The 26,371-nt window shown below is 50.1% G+C and overlaps 1 protein-coding gene across 1 annotated transcript in view; it reads left to right on the forward strand.

Moving 5' to 3' along the window:
- LOC144943098 (protein cornichon homolog 3-like) overlaps positions 1-16,230 on the forward strand; it is a 38,505-nt gene extending 22,275 nt beyond the window's left edge. The window contains exons 4-6 of the mRNA XM_078870265.1: positions 11,339-11,451; positions 12,505-12,654; positions 13,903-16,230. Of these exons, the coding sequence (XP_078726391.1) occupies positions 11,339-11,451; positions 12,505-12,654; positions 13,903-13,933 (294 nt within the window). The 3' untranslated portion in view covers positions 13,934-16,230. The remainder of the gene's footprint in view (positions 1-11,338; positions 11,452-12,504; positions 12,655-13,902) is intronic.
- Positions 16,231-26,371: the final 10,141 nt, after the last annotated feature.

Raw genomic sequence — 26,371 nt, forward strand, 5'->3', positions numbered from 1 at the left:
GTCAGTTATGACTTAAACTGGTTAATAACGTCCTTACAATGATTGTTCAGTTTGTACCCATCTTCTCGGTTGAAATTGTGTCTGTGTCTATATATCTGGATGGCTTCATGAACGAATCTTTATTGATAGCCAGTGGGTTTGCAGAGTACCTTCGTCTTGGAGAAATCAATTCCGTGTGAGCCCACCGCATTAAAACAATGATCAGCCACGGCTGAGGTATTGGTCCTACCGTGTTTCAGATCTGCCTTGTGTTCACGAACACGGTCCGAGACATGTCGCTTAGTTTCCCCAATGTAACTACTGCCGCAGACACAGCTTAGTTTGTAGACGCCGGGGTATTGCATGTCAGGGATCACATCCTTCACAGATGGGATCAGATCACGAATTGTATGTACCGTGTTAAATTGAACCTGGATCTTGTGTTTGCTCATGATTTTTGGAAATCTTTTTGGTGTATGGTAAGGTGATGGTTTTGCTTGGGTCTTCATATGGTTCTTTCCCAACGGTTGGGGTGATAGCTTTACGGATTGTGTCGTCTGAATATCCATTCATTTTGAGGGCGTGGTGTACGTGCTCCAGTTCACTGGCTAGGTGTTGATGGTCGGAAATGCATCGAGCTCTATGGTGCAGAGTTTTAATGAGGAAATTCTTCTGGGATGGATACATTAATTTAAAAAGAGAATTCAAGAATTAATTAATGTTCATGGAAGTCAGTTTGAACATTTGCTAAAATAAATGCAACAACCCGATGTGATTTCAATAAACAAATATAATAACCATGTTCTGACATTTGGCCCACCCTGTATATAAAAAATGGGTTTTTGGTCATCAGCCAATTAGGTTTTGATATTTTGAGTCTCATCAGTAGATCGACTTCGACGTGGTGGTCACCCATCCACCCAGCGCTATCCAGGCTCAACCCTGCTTAGATTCCGAGAGCTGTCGAGGTCGGTCGCACTCTGCGTGATTTGGCCGAAGGCTTCAACGACTACCGTGTTGCAATCGGTCTGTGCAAGCCCTTGAAGTGTACGTGAGGTGGGTTAAGGAATTAGAGAATCTTGGTGCAAGGAATGAAACGGGCCCCTGTCTAATGTCTCTCCCTTCTTCGTAGCCTGGCGCCTTGGGCCTATCTGACGCAGTTGCACCGCCTGCACACTCGATGCGCTGCACCACTCTCTTTGCAGAGGAGTCGCTATTGAAGTTTGATAACACTTTACACAATTCTATTGGCCCCCGAAAATATTAAGATCCGAGTTGATCCCTGGCCCAGACGTGAACTCGTGTGGCATTGTGAGTGATCTTAGTGTCATCTGTTGCGACATTTTCAAAAATACATTACCCTACATTACATGTCTACAGAAAATCCACAATTATCATTACTATGCTCATACATTAAGAAAAATAATTGCACGCAAGTTTATGAGCCGCAGGCCACAGAAACTCCTTATTTCGGCAAAAATGTGTGAGTGTTTAGCTTCACGCATATGAACGGGAGTTGTGTAACAATCTCTAATGAGGGCCGTGTGTGCGTGTGTCTGTCACCTCCACCTGCGCCTCACAGTCCCTGCGTGAGTTGACACCTCTGAGCTCTGCACATGCCACGGGTGAACTTTAAAACAGCAGAGAGCGTTCATAAATGAGCTGCGCACTTACTTTTGTTGTTGTTGTTGTTGTTGCCACTGAAGATTAATTAGTCCTGCCATCGTTATCATCGTTATTATTATTATTCATGCCTCCGGGCTGACGCGCCCGGATCAACCCCGACTCGGTGATCGTCTCGTAGCGAGCGGGCAGGTGGCTCCAGCAGCAGCGCGAGCGGCTTCACGTCGTCACGGAATGTGACGGGTTGACTCAGCCTATCATCCATCCTGGGTCGGTAAAATAACGACCACTTTCCAGAGGAAGCCAACAGTGTCTTATGGATAAACTCGCCCCATGATGGGAAATGGCGCTGGGAATCCGAGTGGCTTTGGCGAATCCGCGCTGCGTCGTTCTTCATGGATGTGCCGTGTGACGCTGGAACACATGCTCGCTCCAAGTTCCGGGAGCTTCTTCCTCGAATCGAATTCGATTCAGCTCCACGTTATTGGCAGCTTCTGCGAGAAGTGACCAGAAGAAGCTGCCCAGCCAGCAGGTGAAACTAAAGAGTCACGGACACCGTGGCGAACACCACGTGGTGCATCCCCAAAACGCCCCAGAGAGTTGCAGTCGTACTCTTTGGTTCTTTCGGTAAAGTCGCGTAGTAGGTATAAAATAAAATAAATTACATCACGACGTTTCGGGCGCCACACAAGCGTCCGTCATCAGGTGTCGTGTTGACAAAAGTGGTCGAAACGCCCCGACTGGGAGGAGAGTTGAGGCGGTGGAGCAGTTAGCGGCCTGTGCTGCGCGCCCGCTAACCCGAGTTCGATTCCCACTCACGGTCAACACCAGTGACAATTATCTGAACCTCTCCTGGGCCTCCCCTAGGCCAATTCAACCTTAAATTACTTCCAGGAACAGTGTGTAAACAATCAGCATTGGGGAGGCGAAGACGGCCAGGTGTGGTGTTGGCCACCCACCCCCTCGTATGCCGTGCCGGCCTTTATAGGTGCTCGCTGATAGCACTTGCCCCTAAACTGTGCAACGGCTACACGGGGTATTTTTGCCTTTGTGTTAGAGAGGAGCGGTGGCACTCTTTGTCGCTGGGAATATTTAACTGGGAGGTTCGTGCTCCCAGGGGGAATCTAGGCCCGGAGCCAGATTGTCTAGGGAGCACGGGGTGGGAGGGAGGGCATTTGTTACACGTGAAGTTCCAATGTGCGGGGTAGCATGTTGTCGAGATCGGGTTTGTCATCTGCATGCATCGAGGGCGTTTTTGTTTTGTTTCACCGCTGGGAGATTGGGATTAAACCTGCAGGGGCTTGCTCTTCAAAACGTGGCTCTGGGAATGTAGAGGCATGCCGTGATGAGCGTGGCTGCAGGGCGCTGCGTTCGTGCTCCCGAGTTGTGCAAACTTGAGTTACATTCCAGGCGAGGGTTGATGCATCCCCATCTTAGTCTTTAAACATCATCATCATCATCATCGTTGTTATTATTGTCATCTAATCCTCATCATCATCATCCATTCATCATCATTACGAAGGTAATGATTATCACCATCATCATCCATTCATCATCATCGTTAGCATCGTCATCTCCGTCATCATCCCTCAGGAATCACTGCATGAACACCGCCTGGTGATGCTGCACCAGCAGCAGTGCCTCTCTGCACACATAACACCTCTTGAGCCAGGGCTCATCATGCTTAGCAGGCAAACATTCCATATTCCCACGGCAGTTGCTAGTCGCACCCATAGGGTGACCACTGTTAATATCGCACAAAGTGGTATCTACTTTATCAACCTTCTGATGGGTTAACCGATTGTGAGTCGAGGACTCTAAACACTGCGCCATCACTCGGCAGGAAATCAATGGTGGTTGTCGCAGGACTCATCCCCATCACAGGAATGTGGAATTTTCACCACAGGTTAAAAGCTGCCAAATGTAGGTGATCACTATCCACTGCTCGTTTGAGTGCGAATGCAGTTTTTGTTATTACAAACATTATTCGCACAGAGTTTGCAATTAAACGTTTAAGAAAAAGCTGAACGAATTTAAATAAAAACGGCCACTTTTTATTTACCATAAGTTGAGTAGCTTTAACTGTGCTCTGCATCGCAATTATTTCATTTTAACAGCCACCGCAGGTATCATGCGCCGTCGTCTACGCATGATTTCTGCAAACAGCACCCTGATTGTGACTGCGTGGAAATTGGATGGAATCCATCGCACGTAGCTTATGTAGACTAAAACCTTGTCCTATGTATTCTATCTGGAGTTCACGCGACAGTAACACGTGTTAAAGGAGTTACAGCCCGGGTACGTCTTGAACTTGGACTCTATTACGTCTTCAGCGGCAGTTCGTAATACGTCAGGGAAAGACTGCGCTCAGAACCCCCGAACCGCTTCGGCGACAAGCTCCTTCATCCCATTCTCCCTCCTTTCTGGAACGTCCCCGACCCTCCACAAATTCTCCTCCCCGACCCTCCACCCATTCGTTTGCTCCCCACGCTTTCTTAAACGACCCCTTCATTTATTTTTCTCGGGCCCTTTCAAATGTTCCCCGATGACCAATCGGACTGGAAGGGTTCTCCATCGTCCAACAATCAGACCATGTAAGTACGTTGAACTTCTTCCGCACCGTACGTAGCCAACCGTCCTCATCGAAGGTGCGGGCGTAAAGACAACACATTAAAGACAACAAGCAGTTCTAAAGAAACGGGTTTTCAATGTAGATTTAAAGTGCAGATAGCGAGCCCCTTCTCAGTCTGATGCAGCCCGGCACCACGCATGCCCGGCCACCTTTGTCTCCATTTGTTTGCTGTTTAATTGCAGCAACATACACGCAGTATATCTTCTTTGCTGTTTAATTGCAGCAACATACACGCAGTATGTCTTCTTTCAATACCGAGTAGGGTTGTTCAAATATTGTTTTTCATTTTCGGTAAACATATGAAAAATATATATGCTGAAATTAACATCTTACCGCTTTTGCCGCACAGGTATACAGTATATGTTCAGCAACAAATATAATATTTTAATCGAGAAACAGAGGTAAAATACCCAAGGGCTGCCGTGCCGTTTCAAGTTTAGCGGGCTCCGATTGCAGAGTTCATTATCACGGTCAACGAGGACACATTTGCCGGCTCCTGACTCTCTGAACCGGTGATCGATTCTGTGAATGGTTTTCGGTTTGACAACTCGAATACCGAGTCAATACCGAGGGTCAGATAACAAAAAAAATCACCAGCGCTGTGCAACTCAACCAGGAATGGAACCTGGGGTCACTGGGTGTGTGGCGTCTTGGTTTTTCAGTAAGCCGATGACACTGCTGCCAATAAGCACAGTGCAACGACGAGCACACACAGGACAAAGATGCCCCGTATAGCCTTAACTGGTTGTTGGGGCAAGTGCTGTTAGCGAGCACCTATGAAGGCCGGCATAGCACACAAGGGGATGGGTGGCCAGCACCACGCCTGGCCTTCTTTGTCTCTCCAGTGGCGATGTTTACACACCACCCCAGGTGATCATTTTAGGCCGAATTGATCTAGGGGAGGTTCAAATATTCGCCACTGTTAGAATTGGTCTTGAGCGGGTGGTCGGAGAGTAGTGCGCTATCCACCGCGCCACCGCTCCTCTCTAACACACACACACGCACGCGTACAACAAAGACACACACGGGCACACGCAATGAGTGATGGGGACACGCGCCCTGCACGAGCTAATAGCGACGGGCTTGGCTGTCTCATCAGAGACGGGAATCGCAGGAACAGCAGGCAGCCCATTCGCAAAATTGCATCGTTTTATTTCTACTCGTGAAAGTGAGAATATTTACTGGTATCCTCTGCTTTCGTAAATACATGTGTACAGTAGACGTCGCTGTGTATCTTTTGAAGTTCGCAAGGTCTCTTCTCGTGCTGGTCTCGTGGATATATTCTTCAGGATCCTCCGGCTTTCCCTCCACATTTCGAAACGTGCGGAAGAGAATATTTGTCTACGACTATAAATTCCCACGTGTGATGATGACGACGATGATGACGACGATGATGATGACGATGATGACGGTGATGATGACGATGATAATGATGACGATGATGATGATGACGATGATGATGGTGACGATGACGATGATGACGATGATGATGATGATGACGATGATGACGATGATGATGATGACGATGATGTTGATGTTGATGACGATGATGTTGATGACGATGAGCCACTGCGATGAGCTATCGTGTGTGGCCATATCGCCTCTGAATAAGAGGCAATAGCTCAGTGGCTTTACCTTGTAAAATGTTAATTTAGTATTGGCCCCTTCACTATGAGTCATATCGCTGTAAATGTAGGATCCAGTGATAAATAATGACATCTGGTTGTGTGTTGTGGAAAATGAAACTGCTACTTCCGTGTGTGTCTCTCTGTCAGTATGTTTCCTCTACGTGCCTTTACCCATTTGTCTCTCTGTCGCTGTCTCTTTCCATGTCTCTCTTCATTACTCTCCATCTGTCTCTCCGTTGTTTACTTTAATCCAACTCTATATCTGTATGTATCTTTAAACGTCTGTTTGTCTCTCTGTTCATCTCTATGTCTCACTCTGTGCCCAAGTCTCTCTGTGTCTTTGTATGGCTCTCTGTGTCTTTGTGTTTCTCTTCGTGTCTCTCCGTTTGAATTGTCTTTCGCTGAGTGATATAATTACCAAAGATATCCTCATCTAGATAGTCAGAGAACTACCTCTTGTGGGTACCTTCTTGTTGTGCTGGTGGGTGCCTCACAGAAACCCCGTATCTGTGTGACCTTGTCAAATTCGCTGGATTGCAGGCGCATCACTGCCAAGCAGCCTGGTATTGTAAACAGGGACTCCCGTTTAGTGGAATCACCATGGGCCCTAGGCCAGGCTGATAATGCATGCTGGGCTGCCCACCATCTGTCATTACTCACCCTGTGCTGCTCAGCCCAATTCCAACTGTCGGACAATTGCAAACTGGGCACCGAGTCCCTCAAGGGCAAGGCTTGCACGCGTCTTGGTCTGCCTCTTGAACGATCACTATCATCATCATCAGGCGCGGTGACAGAGTCAGTGGCAGATCTCACCATGGAGGCGTGAGCTTGCCCCCCCCCCATAACCTTGAGATCCCTAAAAATGCGACACCACGCCACACATAAGCACGCACACTAGCGACACCACGCACACTAGCGACACCACGCACACTAGCGACACCACGCACACTAGCGACACCACGCACACTAGCGACACCACGCACACTAGCGACACCACGCACACTAGCGACACCACGCACACTAGCGACACCACGCACACTAGCGACACCACGCACACTAGCGACACCACGCACACTAGCGACACCACGCACACTAGCGACACCACGCACACTAGCGACACCACGCACACTAGCGACACCACGCACACTAGCGACACCACGCACACTAGCGACACCACGCACTCTAGCGACACCACGCACTCTAGCGACACCACGCACACTAGCGACACCACGCACACTAGTGACACCACGCACACTAGTGACACCACGCACACTAGCGACACCACGCACACTAGCGACACCACGCACACTAGTGACACCACGCACACTAGCGACACCACGCACACTAGCGACACCACGCACACTAGCGACACCACGCACACTAGCGACACCACGCACACTAGCGACACCACGCACACTAGCGACACCACGCACACTAGCGACACCACGCACACTAGTGACACCACGCACACTAGCGACACCACGCACACTAGTGACACCACGCACACTAGTGACACCACGCACACTAGTGACACCACGCACACTAGCGACACCACGCACACTAGCGACACCACGCACACTAGCGACACCACGCACACTAGCGACACCACGCACACTAGCGACACCACGCACACTAGCGACACCACGCACACTAGTGACACCACGCACACTAGTGACACCACGCACACTAGCGACACCACGCACACTAGTGACACCACGCACACTAGCGACACCACGCACACTAGCGACACCACGCACACTAGTGACACCACGCACACTAGTGACACCACGCACACTAGTGACACCACGCACACTAGTGACACCACGCACACTAGTGACACCACGCACACTAGCGACACCACGCACACTAGCGACACCACGCACACTAGCGACACCACGCACACTAGTGACACCATGCACACTAGTGACACCACGCACACTAGTGACACCACGCACACTAGTGACACCACGCACACTAGCGACACCACGCACACTAGTGACACCATGCACACTAGGGCACACATCATTTGGTGTGCGTCGATATCCATTATTTATTTTTTCCATCCGTGCGGCACGTTATTTGAAACCTACCAGCGTTTTGTTGCAAATGAAAAAAAAGTAATCCAACTGGGAGCTCGTGTTTCCTGGAGCGAGCGAGGGAGGGAGCGAGGGAGGGAGCGAGGCAGGTGGCTGGCCGCTATGCATCTCACGCGATCTCACGAGAGGAGCGTCACTGAGCGGAGAGGCATATTGCAGACACGGTGCGTCTTACGCCGAGGCCCTCCTGGGAGGCAGTGGCCGGGGCAAAGGCCCCGTGTTTACACCCTTTTCTTCCCGGTCGTGAAATTGGGTTGTCACCTAAAGTTGTGGCGCTCATTCCCAGGCAAACACGTGTAGCGTGATTCACAGTGGAGAAGCAAAGACAAAAATTCCACCCCCCCCCCCAAACTCACCACAACCTTAATAGATGCTCCAACAGCCTTCAACGACTGTTGGTGCAAGTGCTGTTTGCGAGCATCTATTAAGGCTGTGTGGCCACTTCCACGCGTGGCCGCTTTTGTCTCCCCAGTGCTGATATTGACACACCGCAGCTGCAGGTACTAATTTAAGGCTGAGTAGACCTCGGGGAGACTCATGACCGGTTCAGATATCCGTCCCTGGTGTTGGCCGTGAGTGGAAATCGAATTCGGGTCCGGTGGCTTCGAAGTGCACTGCTCCTAACCGCTGCGCCACCGCTCTCCTACACACATGCATGTAAACACAAGCAGATACTCACAGCCATCTGCCCAATCGACAACTCGAGGGAGTAGGAGGACAGAATGTGCGACATCGGCGTGCATTTACCAACAACTTCATGTGCACATCCAGAGAGATTTGAAAAGTGCATTTGCTTCAGTTAAAACTGCTCACACACACACGTTAATCACGTGTAATTGTCGTGTTCATCTTTGCACTTAATTGTAAGAAAACATCTTATTATGTCGAAGGCCGCAGAGCTTGGGCCACTTGTTGGTGCCCGGCGACTACTCCCCACTTGTCTGTGGTTCCCCCTCGCGCCTCTCAGTCGTCCTCTCTCTAGTGACTGTCGTGCAGTGCGCTACAAGTTATTGATTTTTACTATTAAGTAGCTCGACAGCTCAAAGTGCCCAGCCGGTGGGCACGGTTGCTGCCAAACTTGACATCGGATCTGAGAACACCAATACCCAAAACTGAGAGCTCAAATAGAACATCTGTTGTCTTTGTTTAAGCGCATGTTTGCAAGTTGACTCTGAATATGAAAAGTAAAGAATTAAATTAAACTTATGTATCCAGGAGAACAAGACTGGGTCTCAAGATACCCCTTTAGTGGGGCCCTGCGCTGGGATTTGATGCCCAATTATTTTTTGGGATGAATAAACGGCAATGTTGGAATTCCGCTTTGCCAATGCTCAAATATAGAATTGCGTTGTGTATTCACCAATTACCTAATTGGGTTGGTAGAGCCACGTCGGAATATCGTCCCCAATTGTGAAACTCAATGTCGAAGTCAAAGTGATGTCTTGCTCCAATGAGGGGTTTTTCCTGTTTCCAGCCCCAAGCCAGTGGTGTAAATTCCTCATTACCTTGGCAGGGGCGAGTATATTGATAAGTCAATTGCTGTGGGCTTTCTCACAAAGTAGCATTCGCTTCATCGGCCCCAGCGGGACGATCGGGCTCAGTGAACCCCCAACCAGGATTTGAACTCGCAACCTTCCGACTGCGACTCGCTCATTCTGCCGGCTGAGGTAGCAGTGAGAGCCGCGCAGGCTGCCGCCGTCGTCTGCGAAGCGCAGCAGCGGCCTGGCGACAGCCTCACGCGACGTGGCCGTGGCGCGAATACGTTGCCGACGACACGATGCTTCGGCTTTCCGCCTGGCAACACGTTCATCGCGCAGCACAGACGTTGCGTCCCGAGTTCACCGCTTACGCTGATGTTGCTGGGAAATGTTGCGTCTACAAGGCACGTACGCCGATTGACCGAAATATAAAACGGACCTTTTATATTCAGATATTGTAAAACAAAACTTGGTATTTTTTTCTCGTAAATGTTTTCCTTGGTACCAAAGTACGTCCACAATTCTCAGCCACACGTAGCCGTTTTTATTGCGCGATTTAAACTTAAACTTTCCACTCAATTCATTGACCAGCACAATAATCGGTCACCACCTAAAGCTGGCAAAGGGCGATGAGCACATTGCCCGGAATGTGCTTGATCGCATCCGAGTTTGGAAGCTGAGCAGGGTTGAGCCTGCATAGTGCTTCAATGGGCGATCTATAGGTTATTGTTGTTGTGTTTCTTATAGCAAATATCCAGGAAAGCCTCATCGAGTCTCAGTGACGACCCTGCATTGAGACGTCTGTCCACTTGGTAGTCAATACGTTTTTTTGCTGTTGTGAGTGGAAGGAAATCCGACTACCCGGGGAGAAAGCCGCGCACACACACAGGGGCAGAGCGCTCCTGCACAGACGCGCCCATGACGCACTTGGCCACCTTGCGGACTCGCGGGTCCAGGAGTTTCATCGATTTAGGCGATCCTCCAAGATTTGCCTTCAAAGCACTGGATGGGAGCGCACGGCTGAGGCGTATCACATTGCTCAGCTGGTACTAATGATGTCCAGGCATCCGCCAGTGATGTAATCGTGTTCTTAGGTCGCGTGCGTTGATGATGTCAGCCCGCTCACCGGTGAATGCACACCCACACAACAACACGTGATGTTACATTTCCTTATGCAATTAATGTCGCTCAATTCGAGCTACGAGAACTAAACATTGATTTGAGTGCCATGCGACGCCCATTACTCTCATGCAGCAGAGGTTGGGACGCTGCTTCCATTTACTGTGCGGGCCAGAGTTCGGTCGACAAGTGATCTCCACGACTTTTGTCTCCGTGGGACCTTCACCAACACGACGACACGTGCTGCTCTGAGAGCTTCGAGTAGAGTTTTCATCCTCAGCTTAACACGTAGTAGTCGTAGTAGGCTTTCGCGAACAATATTATACATAATAGAGGTTTTTGTTGGGTTATATCGTGTAAATATAAATGTGTCGGTAAACCCACCACCACCCGACACAGCCAATTAGTAAGGTGTGTCACGTGAACAGAACGGGCCAATGAGAGTAAACCCACCACCACCCGACACAGCCAATTAGTAAGGTGTGTCACGTGAACAGAACGGGCCAATGAGAGTAAACCCACCACATGAACAATTCGAGAACCGTGATGTTTTAGCCGGTAATCACAACCAACCTCATCAGGCGACAGCCAGAGTTGTGGAGGAATCCTCATCCTGTCTCGCTCTTCATCTATTCATCCGGCGTGCCACGACTGCAAGAGCACTATGGGGGTACAATTGAGAAATGTCGACTTGTAAAACAACAGAAAGTTCCGGATCACTGCCGTGCACCACGACGCTCGGCTGAGCCCTGCGCCCTCGTGCCGCCCTCTCGTTCCGAGCAGCTGGCGCTGCCCGAGTACTTCATCCACTGCCTCTTCTGCGTGATGTTCCTGTGCGCTCTGGAGTGGCTGGCCCTTGCTGTCAACCTCCCCTTGTTCTGCTACCACAGCTGGAGGTGAAGTCTTCGTGCCCGCGCGTGGGCGTGTGTGGGTGTGCATGTATGGGTGTGTGTGTGGGCATGTATGGGTGTGTGTGTGTGCATGTATGGGTGTTTGTGGGCATGTATTGGTGTGTGTGTGGGCATGTATGGGTGTGTGTGTGGGCATGTAAGGGTGTGTGTGTGGGCATGTATTGGTGTGTGTGTGGGCATGTAAGGGTGTGTGTGTGGGCATGTATGGGTGTGTGTGTGGGCATGTATGGGTGTGTGTGGGCATGTATAGGTGTGTGTGTGGGCATGTATGGGTGTGTATGTGGGCATGTATGGGTGTGTGTGGGCATGTATGTGTGTGTGTGGGCATGTATGGGTGTTTGTGTGGGCATGTATGGGTGTGTATGTGTGGGCATGTATGGGTGTGTGTGTGTGGGCATGTATGGGTGTGTGTATGGGCATTTATGTGTGTGTGTGGGCATGTATGGGTGTGTGTGGGCATGTATGGGTGTGTGTGTGGGCATGTATGGGTGTGTGTGGGCATGTATGGGTGTGTGTGTGGGCATGTATGGGTGTGTGTGTGGGCATGTATGGGTGTGTATGTGTGGGCATGTATGGGTGTGTGTGTGGGCATGTATGTGTGTGTGTGTGGGGGCATGTATGGGTGTTAATTCTAGATTTGAAGCTTTCGTGACTGCAAGGATTCATACTCTTAGTTTTTTCGGTAAAGTCACGTAGGTAAAAAATTAAATAAAATTTATACAAATAAATAATAATAAAATCACGACGTTTCGGAGGCAACACAAGTCTCCGTCATCAGGTGGAACAGCCACAGCAAAATTACTGTAATGAATAGTGAATAATTTTGCTGTGGCTGTTCGACCTGATGACGGAAGCTTGTGTTGCCTCCGAAACGTCGTGATTTAATTGAGTTATTTTCATTTTATTATTTTTATTTTTTCATCTCGTGTGCCGTGTCGGTTTTCATCGGTGCTAATCGCAAACAGCACTTGCTCCAACAGTCTGTTAAGTACTACACGGGGGATCTCAATTGTCTTTTGTGTGGACAACAACACCCAGGTTCATGCAGAGCCCGGGCAAGCAGTCGGCGGCGGACGCCACGCACGACCCCGGCACGGCGACGCAAGCCGAGGTGCTGGCCTACTGCCGCCGAGAGGGCTGGTGCAAGCTGGGCTTCTACCTGCTCTCCTACTTCTACTACCTGTACAAGTGAGCGGGGCGCACAGGCGTCCAGTGGGTCTGGGGAGAGAGATAAATGGATATTAAAATTGACATTCAAAAACTCGGCATACAAAGCAGATTCCGAAGAGGGTGAGACAAGCAGGAACTCGCGTGTGTATCTATGTTTTACTTCTTTCGCACCGTACGTAACCCACCGTGCTAGTAGGAGGTGCGGAGCAATACACCCTCAAAATTAGGGACCGACTGCATGGGGCCGTCTGAGATCGCTGCCCTACCGCGGCGGGGATAACGATCGGGAGCAAAATATTGATTGCAGGACGGTGATTTTGTTGCAACTAATTGATTCCTTCAGGAGATTGGGCTCAGACTGTCCACACGCCGAGTGCGGGATCCGTGCAGCTGCACGGCTGTGGTGCAGCTGTGGTGCAGTTGTGGTGCAGCTGTGGTGCAGTTGTGGTGCAGCTGTGGTGCAGCTGTGGTGCAGTTGTGGTGCAGCTGTGGTGCAGCTGTGGTGCAGTTGTGGTGCAGCTGTGGTGCAGCTGTACAGTAGCTGTGGTGCAGCAGAAGCCTCCTTTAGCCAATGGGGCACGACGCTTAACGTCCTGAAAGAAATCAAAACAAGCATACGAATATCCGAGTCAGTGGCTGTATTTATACTGGAGGAATCTGATGAACTATAAAGCTCTTTTTCGCAGATGTTAAGTTATATAACTCAACATTCACAGACTACAACTCAATACAACCCGATATGAATAGACTAAAAAACTCAATGCTAATGGAGTAGCAAAAGCAATGCTAACGGATGAATATAATTCAATAGAAATGTAATCATGGAATTGAACACTAATAGACTAAACGGACCCAACATTTCTACACTCAAACCAATACCAATAGAGTTGAAAACAAACAAACCTAATACACGCGAACACAGAGACACATAGAACCTAATGGAGACGAATGGAACTCAGCGATATACTCATTGACCCCGGTACAAATACGTCAGATAGACTAATAGAATCCAAAAATAATATCGATAAACTAAAATCACGAAATATTACCAGACATATACGAACGCAATAGACTCCATCAATTGTGAGGATCCAATAGAAGCTAAACACGATGGGGCAGAAGCTCGCTCGCCAGTCGGTGGATTGAAGCAAATCACGAAATTCGCTTTTCTCTGCGGTGGCCAAACATCCAGACACGCGCCGTTCGTCTGCGTCAGGCAGCTGTGATGACATCCGCCTCTTCTCCCCTCCCGTGTCCCCTGTGCAGCATGGTCTACAACATGATGAGTCCCGCGTAGAGGACTCGCTCATGGGCCGTGCTCCGGCTCCGTCGATGGCTCGACAAAGACTCACAGGGACGGTGCAACGTCAGAAGAAGACGTGGAGCAAGAGAGAGAGGGGGAGAGAGGGGGGGAGAGGAAGCGGCGTCTTCCTGTGGCGAACATCCTTCAGACTCCTCCCGCTCGCACACACCGGGCCAGCGGTGACGACTACCCTGTCAGCTCCTCCACCCGCACCTCGCTCGTCCATGTCCGAGTCTTCCAACGTGGCTTGAGGGATGACGCCAAAGTTGTCGGTGGACTCGCGGGACTTCCACGCGGCGTTTTCCACCGCCTGTGTGGACGACGGCACGGGGTGGAGCGCTTCCTCGCCACGCGTGTCGACCCGCAGCCTGGCGTCTTGTCCGTGAGTGGCCCCCGCCTGCGACAGACAGCTCGTGCCAGCTTGGAGCCGAGTGCCGTCTCGGCTGGGAGCACTTGAAGGCCGACGCGCGACTTCGATTCACAGGGGTCCCCTTGAGCTGCTTGGATCCATTCGACTTTGCCTACATCTGCGTAGTCCTGGTGCCGCCACCACGTGCATAGTGACAGCGCACACGAAACAACTTCTTATTTAAGCAGCTGACGGCCTGCAGAGATTCATTATCTCACGGGTGGGGACCCGATGGGCCATGGCCATGTCACTCCACACGGCCCACGGTCAGGCGAAGATGCCTACAACTTGTAAACAGCCCGCAAACAATACTCACAAACATTACTCACAAACAATACTCACACACAATACTCACAAACATTACTCACAAACAATACTTACTTAATTGGGTACTCGGGCGGGTGGGGTCAATGTTTTGAACCTGCTACTAACACCGTGTCTCTAATGTTAGCGCGCTCATTCACCTGTAAAGTTCACCCAGAATCGTTTTGCACATTATTATTGGATAGCTCTAAGCTGTGTGTGTGTCGATGTGTGGTTCCACGGTGTTGTGTCTCAAAGTCCGATGTTGTCCACAGTCAGGAAAGGATTCCCCGCCCCCGGTGTGAGTTCATCTACCCTGGGGACATTTTTCCGCAGACCAAACCTGGACACGTTTCTCATCGATACCAAACCGATGCATTCATTGTGACCGCAATAAAGTTGAACGCTATACCGGCAGATCTCGGTCACAAACGATCCTTGCCACCTTAACACAGACGCCAGTTCGCAGGCTGTCAGGGTCCAAGCTGGACAGGTGGCAACCTTCGCGTGTGCCCGTGTGAGCCGTCAACCTCTCCGTGTGAGCTCACAGTACAAAGTGAACGGCTCGGCGAGTGATTCAAGACATATCCCTCCTTCAGAGCAGAAAGGGGGCACAGGAGGGCTATCTTGTGTGAAGTTGCATATTGCACATCATGTCAACTGCATCGCTCTCCGAGTCCACTTCATAGACAATGTCCAAGGCACCTTCAAGCTGTGTGAGCCGTCACTCGTTCTGGATGGGTCGTTAGCAGCGTTGTGAACCTGACGAACCAAGTTCAATTCCTGGCCTTGGCTAATATCCGTGGCATGAACTGGGCCTGGCCCACCACCCCCGCCCCACCGTTCACCAACCAACATTGACGAGTATGGTGAAGTATGGTCAAACAACCCTACGATGGACACAGTTCTGGGAGGCCTTCATCGAACAGTTGATTGAGAAATGGCTAAAAATATTTTTTAGTTGGTTAGGAAAAAAACTGTCAATTTCATTAAAAATAAATTCGTGTGACGTTTCTGCAAATGTTTTAAGACAACACAGGGTAAATAAAGTGTTATCCCCAACTATAAGTCAATCTCTTTGCCCTCTCTGAACTATGAAAAGGTACGTCGGCCGAAACGTTAACCTACTGTATATTTCTCTGTTGTAAGGCGTTGTTAGGGCGCCGCGGTGGCTAGCTAGGAGATGTTAACTCCCTCGCCTGGTACATAGGAGGTCGTGGGTTCAATCCCGACCCTGACGCCTGCTGCTGTATACTTGGAGTCTGCGTCTCTCTCTCTCTCCCCGTGGTCGCGGGGAGTATTTCTCCGGCTGCTCCAGTTTTCCCCTCCACGTTGATAATCAACATTGAGAATGAACATTGAGAATGAACATTCAGAGTCTTTGGCTGCGATACGTGTCCACTTGTGATGAGAATCCGCTTCGTCGAGCTTTCACTTGTCATGGCCACGTCGCTTCTGAGAAGGCGCTATTCAGCTCAGTGGGCCTTACCTGGCCAAATAAAAATAGTTTATAGTTTTTAATGCGGAAGGCGGTGAGTTTTATTTGTGTTAAAACTTGTGCTTGCAGACTTCATTGCCATAGCCGGTACCTCTGCTTTGTTTTGATTTTTCTGCGTACAACCGCCCTGTCTGCTCTGTCTCTTACGGGATGGGTTTTACTTTGACTAAATGAAGTGAAACTAATCTTCGACCGGTCACAAAGTGTAAGCACACAAGACGTCGCGCGACGCTGCATGGCGCCACTGAGCGCCACACGTGGCGTGGACTGCACCGAGGTTGGCACAGCGAGTGGCAGCACCGTCAGTGCGCCTTCGAGTCAGCTCAGTCAGTCGACGCTTGGCACCTGCTGGGTCTGCTCCGTCACCTTCTGCTGGCGGGTCTTCGACACTTTGACACGTGGCCTCAAAGTGCACCTAGCCTGGCACAAGCGCCGTGGTGACGTCACCGTCACTTTGTGGTGAACGACGGTTGTTGTTGTTGTGTACCGGGGTGGCTTTCCCGTTTAGCAACACGTTGCTGTGCACATTTATATTCGGGCTGCAACTAATGAGTAATTGCATACATCACTCACATTCCTCCGTAGTCGATCGTGAATCGAGCAGAAGTTAACGACGCTTGTGTTCATTTTGACAGTCCGGTGCCGTGTTGAACAGAGCATCTTGGGAATGTCGTCATTGTCTGATGATCCCTGAGCCACAAAGCGGCACCCGAATGAGAAGGGGCAGGGGTGGCAGAGTGGTTTGCTCATTGTCCTTAACGGAACCCGCCCACCTGAGTTCAACTCCCGGCCATGGTTGACGTCCGCGGCGAGTGGCATCTGAACCGCTCTTCACCCCCTCCCCCCCTCCCCGACTTCACCAACCCACGCAGACCAGCCTGGCGAAGCATGGTTATAACAACCCAATGACTAACACACACACACCCACCTGGGGAGGAGGCATTCATCCAGCAGTGGATTGACAAAGGGCTGTGAATTATTTATGATGAGAGAGACTAGGGTTTCGTATTGTATGAGACAAGGGCTTTATTAACAGATGCGGTGAGGGTTCTGTATTAATTGGGGCGTGGGGTTTGTGTCAGATTTGACACGCGCTAAGTAATATCATTCATGTGCTGCAATTTGAGGAGTACTGTAGAAACTAAACAAACATTAAAAGTGAATTTTTACCCTATGGGAACCTCATTTGCCAGTAAAAATATGATAATTGGTTCTTTACCCTTCTATCTGGCAACACAACTGACACCTTTTCACAAGGAGTCATGTTTGCATAGACCGCAATACCTGCAGTCATAATACAAACAAAAGAACATAACTCTGATAATGTGCACTGTCCTTAAAGTTGGTAAAAAGGTGTCAGTTGTGTTGCCAGATAGAAGGGTAAAGAACCAATTATCATATTTTACTGGCAAATGAGGTTCCCATAGTGTAGATGCTTGCCCCGAGCTCTCATACTCTGATGGTGCATTGTCTTTGAGTTGTGCGCCTTTTGGCGTCATCTGGTCCAACCCACATGAGACTAGGCTCTAAGGAAAGCTGTCTCGGGTGTGGATCAATCAACTTTAAGGACAGTGCACATTATCAGAGTTATGTTCTTTTGTTTGTATTATGACTGCAGGTATTGCGGTCTATGCAAACATGACTCCTTGTAAAAAGGTGTCAGTTGTGTTGCCAGATAGAAGGGTAAAGAACCAATTATCATGAATTTTTACCGTTTGCAGTGTGGCAATTCCACATTCCTGCAGCAGGGCTGATTCTACTCAAATGACTTCGTCCACGAGAGAGTCGTAGTCATCCACCGTCCACTAGATGGCGATTAGTCCACTTGCTGTACTCCACAGTGCTGGATTACAGGCCACGTATGTATGTTCAACTTCTTTCGCACCGTACGTAGCCAACTTTGCTAATCGGAGGTGCGGGGGAAGGACATCAAACTAAACACGAAACGCAACCCTAAAGGAATGAGTTTTCAACTTAGATTAACACGTGCACAGCTCCCAGTGGCTTTCTATTATCGGACGGAAGAGCGTTCCAGACGGCCGCAGAAGCCCATTGCAAGTGCGCGATGATGCAGTGACCGCGTGCAGCACAGCTGGAGAGGACGATATCGCTGTGTATTGAGGGATGGATGACCACAACCGCATGTGTCGATGTGAGAATACCCATTTTTAAAAGTAGATTTGATCATGGACGCGGTGATGTCCCCTTAGGAACCCCTCAGTACACTTCGTCTGTGTATAGCGCGTTTATAGCTCCACGCATCTCTATCCCTTCACATGTCTGTCAATTACAGCGGTGATGCCTTTTAATCATGCAGCCGTGTACCAGGCAATTAATGTATCCTTAAGTTACTCGTGAAATACCAGGCATCCATCAATAAGTGTGCGGTCAACCTATCGTTCCTTTACTAATGCTTCATTAATCTCAACGGACATGTATATGGATGTATATATATAATTAATGAATTGCTTTTAAAACCTACAACAAAATTGCAGGGTGGTCTAAGTGTGCTTTGTACAACATTTGTATTAAAACCAATGTATTCACAAATAACTTGTAAACAAAAGAAACCCAGACACGTTTAATTTGTCTTTGTGTTTAACCTGCGTGACAGAATGTCTGTCGGCACATTTTGTCAATAGAAATCACAGCGACTTGATGATTTGTGCTGAAACTCAACATTTCTACGGTGAGGAACAGTCGATCCATAGGGACGTCACTCCCTGCTAATGTTTGCAGATTCTTAAGGTGAGACTCAATTTGAAAGTGTGATGGCCACGTGACATTTAGCTCAATTCCCAACCATCAACAGCAGCACCGCACCGTGTGGGGTGCTGAGGCCGGTGGTGACATCCGGTGTCGTCACGGGGAGGTCGCCCGAGGTCGGGGTGGCAGTTCGTGTTACGCCACGAGCTTCCAGAGCCACGGTGACATTTCGCTCACACGCGAACACACGAAAAAACCTCTCAACCGACCAATCACCCAACTCATTACGCGTCGCCTTCATTAAGGCCGAGTGCCACTGCCCCACGTGCGCCCATCAATACCGAGGCTCCCGCTGGGAGGCGAGGGCCATGGAGACGCGGCGTGGGTCACTGCCCCCGGCACCCCGGGTCGGTCCCTGTCTCCGTACGGACTTGGAGAAGTGACTTTCTCCGTCGCGGGTCTCGCTCGCCTTCCGCGCGGTGGCTTGCCTGCTCCCCCACCTCTGCCCGTCAGAAGTTTTGGCCGAATGTTTGTTTCGCGCAGCAGGAGGCGAAGCGGCAGGTGACAGGTGAAAAGAAAGCACCGGCTGCACGAGACGGTGCCTCCGTGTGCTCTCTTCGGGACATTATTTATAATCTCTCGCTCATGAAAGCGAGGACAAAATGTACGATAACATGAAAGTTAAATGTCAAAAGTATTTGGCTCAAATGAGCATCGGAGTGTGTCGGGACCTAGCACGAGTGAGTATTACCCAAAACCACTGCTTTCCTCCCACAACAAGTGACGTCCATTAATGCATGGATGAGCTCAACTTGCAGCACTGAACCTCCCGTGCAAGGAATCCCTGAGACCCGTTGGGGCTCTCCTGGCTCAACCACAAATTCACGTCGGGGCCCGTTGACTTCCTACTCGTCTCCATTGATAGCCCTGAGCCATCGGTGGAAATTCCACATTCTTATGGCGGGGGAAAGTCTTTATGACAATCAATGCTGACTTCTCAAAAAGCGGTGCTCAATTAACATCGCGATGTGGTTTTCGAGATCCTTTGCCCCTCCACCAGTGGCGGAGTAGCGACATTGTCAGCTCAGCCGTGCAGGTGGGGCCTCAAGACTACTAGAATTCAATCAAAATAAAACGCGGAACGTAAATGAAATCATTTTCATTAACGTTAATTTAAACCGCGTTTTAAATGCGTGTTGTTGTTATTGAAGACAAATCTCACGGTGTTTGTCAAGGAGGCCCCAATTCGTAGCCCCGCCCACCGGGGGGTGTGGGCAACCCCCCCCCCCCCCCAGGCTCGCTCCGCTGCTGCCCTCCACGCGCACGAGCAGCGACGAGCCCCAAGGCGAGAGGGCGGCTCCACTAGCCCCGGCGGCGTCTCCCCTTGCTCCCGTGGGCAGGTGGCGGCCACCGCCACCCTCCTCGGCTGGCGACCGAGGGAAGGGTCGTGAGTAACCGCCAGCCGGGACGAGACGGCGTCCTGGAGCTGCGCCACTCGCTTTCCTTTCTCAAAGGGGCAATGTCGAGGCTTTCTCTGGGCTCACAGTCACGTGCGTGCACACTTAAGGACGCCTCGTACGCGTGTGGAACTTCTTTCGCACCGCACCTAGCCGCCGGACGAGGGTCTCGCCGCGCGCGTCGCTGGGGGTTACTTGACCATACTTCGCCATGCCGGTCGGTGCGGGGCAGGTGAACGTGGGAGACATATTGACACTGGCTCATAATACGGCACGATGATGGATGTCGCCGCAACACTTTGTGGCATCCGCACGGGATTGTGATTCCGCTATTGGTTTTGTCACGAGACCAAAACAAGTTTCACTCGGAGCTGAGCTGCGAGGTGGCCGGGACATAGCAGGAGAGGCAGCAGGTGGGACCTTGAATCCATTTGTGGGGACCTTTGAGTCGTGTCGTAGCGATGTTTTGTTTGTTCCCCTCAGGTGCTCTGGCGTCCTCCCACGTGGCTTAACGCTCATCAATGGAATTGACCAAAACACAACAAAACACAACCAATACAGTTTGACACGTAGCATGCTATCGCGACCAACATCATCCATAATAGAGGTTCCTTTCGGGGTTATATCGCGTAAATATATAAATGTGTTATATCTTGACTTAAAGCTTTCGTGACTGCAGGAATTCATAATATGTGGGTCTCTCGGTAAAGTCACGTAGATAGGTTTAAATTAATACAAATAAAATAAACAAAAAATTACGACGTTTCGATCACAACACAAGCGATCGTCATCAGGAGGAAACAAGAGGCCCCCTGCGTGACTTTAGCGAAAGACCCAAAGAATATAAATGTGTCGTTAAAACCCGCCATCACCCGATTTTAATAATGTTGAAGTTCTGTGCAAAACTAGCTACTACTGGCCAAGACTAATTGGAGAATCTATCGAAATTGAAAGAAATTTAAAGAATTTTAACCGTTCGGATAGCTACCGCCTTAGTGCTGCGTGGAAGCGAATAATCAGATAATAGATTATTTAAATGCATGCCTATAAAGGCCACCATACTTCAATAGGGATTACCATTGGCACGGCTATTTTAGTACACACAATGGACAGGAAGGACAAGATCAAAGGGCTCGCATGATGCACATGCATAATGTACGTTGACTCAGTAATCCCCCCCACCACTTTGCGCAAGAGTGCAGAAGCGAGGTCACCACATCTACGCCTCTATATAAGGAACGAAACAAGTGGACTTCTCCACAAATCTGGCTGTCGCCTGATGAAGCTGGTTGTAATTACCGGCGAAACGTCGTACTCAGATTGCAAATGCTGTGGCTTGGCTCTCCAACACACCGGTGTGCTGTACTGGTGACGAATTGGCACGTTCTGTTTACGTGACAACCCTTACCAGTTGGCTGTGTCGGGTGGTGGCGAGTTTAACGACACATTTATTTACGTGATCTAACCCCCCCAATTATACCTCTATTACGGGCAACAAACACAACCAAATGCAGGACCCTCCTAAAAAATATATAGTCTCGAGACTCAGAAGAGACACACAGACTCACACGGACACCCCCAGATTCATAACCGACACTCAAAGACTCACACAGACACCCACAGACTCATACAGACACGCACAGCCTCCTACAGACACTCACAGACACACCGACACTCACAGACTCACACGGACAGCCACAGACTCACACGAAAACCCACAGACTCACACCAACACCCACAGAATCACGCCGACACCCACAGACTCATACAGACACTCACAGACTCACACGGACACCCACAGACTCACGATGCCTCCCACTGACATTTGTGATGGTGTTAATTTCTATTTGCGGACTGGCCACGGCCAATCCGATTGAAGGCGGTGCACATCTCATGCACGATGCCGTCTATACATGCAGCGAGTCATGTTTTAATTTTAAATGCAATTTGCCTTACGCTCGCGATCGATTGCGCGCCCAATTATTTCTTACATTTCCTGACCAATCGCTAAATCGATTCCTATTGTACGTGACGATACACAAAAGCGCGCCGATACGCAAAGACGTCCTTTGGTCAGCTCGCAAGCTGTCAGGGCGTGGTGGTTATCGAGCACACTTTCAGTGCGGGGCGGCGTCCGATGGCTGTCGCTGTAGAGATTGGAGCAACCGAATGCCCAGATCACCCGGAACGCCGTAGATCTCTCATCAAACCTCGGAAGGTAAAAGTTGCGCTAATTCAGGACAGACTTTGGTCCCTGCCATAGGAAGGTGGCAATTTCCATTTTTTGACTGTTAACGATTTACTGAGCTACATAGCGCGTTTTCAGAAGCGGCATGGCCACAAATGACAGCTCAACGAAGTGGCCTACGGTGTGTAAATGTATAACAGCCACATACAGAACTCTAAACGCGTGTTCCCATCGCTGGCTCAGGAGTGACAACGGAGATGAGCAATGCCCGGCACTCGTTAAGGCACAGGAAAGACTTTGACTCACCGACTACAAGTACATCCATAATGGAAATGTTGTTGGGTTAGTCGCGTAAATATGAATGTCTCGTTATCCCATGGTGGTGGGTTAACGACATATTCATATTTACGTGATCTGACCCCCCCAAGAGAACAATTATGAATGATATTGTTCACGAAAGCCTCCGTGTTAAACCACAATATCTCGGTGAGCAGACGAAGAAAGCGAGCAGCCTCCCTTGAGAGCTGGGTGGGCACGCGCAGTGGCGGTGCTCCACTCACTGCCCACGTCTGGCTTTGTGAAGAAACAACAGGGTTGTCCACTGCACATCCATCTCGCAGAGGTTGAGAGTTGTTATATATATATATATAAAAAACATTATTGAGAGTTATTATTGAAATATGTGCAGTTTTTGTTCTGTTAATTTGGTCAGGACCCGTTTATGACACCCAACAGCTTCCACGGTCATCTCCCGATTGTCCGGCGTAATGACGGGAGGAGGGGTCGTGGCCTGGGCTGAGCACACAAAGTCTCCAGGGCATTACCACGGCGCACGTCACTCAGACAACGGAGCACGTCTCGTGTACCGACGTAGAATGGGAGTGGAGACATCGAATGTGGGGTGTTGTTATTGTTTCTTAAAGCAATCGGTTTTACTCGCCAACGTGTTTGCTGCCAAGCGTGGAGTCGTTGACCCACGACGAGTAGAGGCGCAGCCGATTAAACCCGGGTGCATGTGCAAAATTTTATATTTTATTTTTATTTTTCGTGTGCACGGTTCATCCCAGGTAAATCCGCCCATGAGCAACCCCGAGAATGAAACGGAGAGCGAGGGTCAGGTTCTTGTTTTTGAACGTTTCAATAAATTATTTTTTGTGACTTCGAAGTCAAAGCTCAAGTCTAAATAAAGATTCTGGTTTTTTTTAAATATCTCATTTCCGGCCCTGAGGCAGTGGGGGAAATTCTACATTTCTATGGCAGCTTACCAGGCACGCAGGTCAGCTGCTTTGGTGGACTTGCCAAACAGCAGTCCCCATATCATCTAATCCGCAAGAATGCCATCACTTTGTCGTCACTCTATTGGCACCGAGTGTGAATGTTTTGAAGGTGTACTTGTGAACATTCGGGCGCAAGGGAATTCATAGCAATAAGCGTGACTTGCTGAATAATGTTAATGCACAATTTTAATACCAATCCTGTCATTTCATATCGAGGTATTCATTACTAAAGAAACATTTCACTCTCAGAAATTGCTCCGGAATAAATGACGCAATTGATCCGTTGACTGCTCCGCCGCGATTGCATTACGAGGGGCAATTAGATATTTTACGGCTCCCAGTGCGCCGCAACGGCTCACCTGGATCACACCGGGCGTGCACGGCGCCCCCCCCCCCCCCGCTAAATGCTGAAGCAATGTCAATTTGGGACATATGGATTATGTTCCTGCAGGGGTGCAGAGAGGTGACCGGGGAGGTGGGGCGGGGGGGGTGAGAGATTTATGGCTGAGTCAGACTCTCTCTGCTCTCCGCTGGGGGTCTCACCGCACGAGCTCTGCCCACCGCCGGTCTCAGCGCGGTGAGTTGTGAGGCCGTCAGGCGGCGGGCGGCAGGCCACGTGGGCGCAGTGGCGGGGTGGGCCGCACCTGTCCCCACGACCTCTCTCAATGACGACCCGCGTCGCGATCCCTCGTAAGCGCCACGCGACGAACCCCGGCGAGCCGAGTTCGATTCCCGCATTATCTGAACCGGTCCTGGGCCCCCCTCCTAGGTCGACTCAGCCTCGAATGAGTACCTGGTGCGGTGTGTAAACGTCGCCACTGGGGAGACAAAGTCGACCGCGCGTGGTGCTGGCCACCCACCCACCCCCCTCGTGCGCCGTGCCGGCCTTCACAGGCACTCGTGAGCAGCACTTGCCCCAACAGTCTGGTAAAGATTCCCAGAGAGGGTAACAGCTATTCTTATGGTCTGTTAAAGACGGGAGATCTTTGTCTTCTTTGTTATGTTGAACTTCTTTCGCACCGTACGTAACCAACTGAGTCGGGCAAGCGCTTTGAGGGCATCTTGTGAGGCCACTTCCCATCGGTCCGGGCCGAGCCTCCTCGAGGCGGGGTGGGTGGGGGGTGGGGGTGTGGGGGGTGGGGGGGTGACCCAACTCATCGGCACGCGCCAACCCTCACCAACTGCTCGTGTCGGGTGGTGGTGGGTTAACGGCACATTTCTATGTACGCGATCTAACCCAAATTACCTGCATTATGGAGGTCACACAGTGTTCCCCAGGACTCCCATTAGCATAAAACGGTGACCCAGGTAAACAAATTATTTTGCAGCCTTTGAAATCCATCCTGTGGTAAAAGCCCTGTCATTTGTTGTTATCACGTGATAACTGTCACCCGCGGTCACGCTTGGCGAATCATGTGCGCACGTCGCGTGAGACCGCACATGTTGAGACAGACTGCATCATCGCGCGCTGCATTCACGAATCTTGGTCACCCCTCACGGCTTTGACTGCGCGCCCTGAAGGCTGGGCGGAATTTCACCTCCATGCACACTCTGTATCTATGTTGAACTATGTATGTATGTTGAACCATGTATGTATGTTGAACCATGTATGCATGTTGAACTATGTATGTATGTTGAACTATGTATGTATGTTGAACTTCTTTCGCACCGTAGGTAGCCAACCGTGCGAATGGGAGGTGCGTGCAAGGACAACAAACTAAACTACGGTGGCGGTATAATACACTGCAACTCCGATTGGCACGGTTGGCTACGGATGGTGGCAATGAAGTGCAACATGAATATATGCAGTGTGGATAGAGGCCTTCAAACCAACACGTTATTCTCCCCAGAGCTGCAATTTGGCAGCTGCAGTGAATATGCTGCATTCTTTTAAAACATACGTTTCGTGATATCCCTCCCCAAGTTTATCCCAATTTGCGTGATTTGGCGTGCCACCATTTGTGTTCGAGAACGGCCCGAGGAGGAACCACAGACAAGCCTGAAGGCAGCCACGCGGTCAACAATCGCCCAAGCTCTGCGGCCCTCTACATATCAAGTATTTTTGGCCAATTAACAAGTGTTTACATGTGGGAGGAAACCGGATCACGCGGAGGAAACTCACTCGTGCGAGGGAGAAACACTTGATCCCATACTGATGGAACAGGTGGAGTGTCGCATGTTCGCGGTGCTGCCGTCTCCTGGCGGGCAGGGCTACGGGACCTCCTCTACGACGCCCACAGGATGCGGGAGTTTCACGACATTCGTGCGGTGACCCACCAACCCTCGCCGCTGCCGCCACGGCGCGGCGAGACGAGGATTCAAGCCCCGGGGTTGTGAGCGGTGCCGGGTCAGCGCTCTGACCTCTTGAGCCTCCCGGACCTCCTTGGCCCTCCTCTCGATGAGTTTTCTTTTGTTGTTGTGAAACTAGCCCCCCAATACAATCACAAGTCAATGAATACAGTCACATTCGTTGAACATCGCAACGTATAAATAAAGCACGTTTTAGTCTCGAGTCTATGGCTTTCCTGGTTTGGACTCTGCTTGGATAACATTGGTTTGGGTAGCCCATAGGCTGAGACTAGTGAGTGTTGAGA

Source organism: Lampetra fluviatilis, chromosome 30 (genome assembly GCF_964198595.1).
Source record: "Lampetra fluviatilis chromosome 30, kcLamFluv1.1, whole genome shotgun sequence".
Taxonomy (NCBI): domain Eukaryota; kingdom Metazoa; phylum Chordata; class Hyperoartia; order Petromyzontiformes; family Petromyzontidae; genus Lampetra; species Lampetra fluviatilis.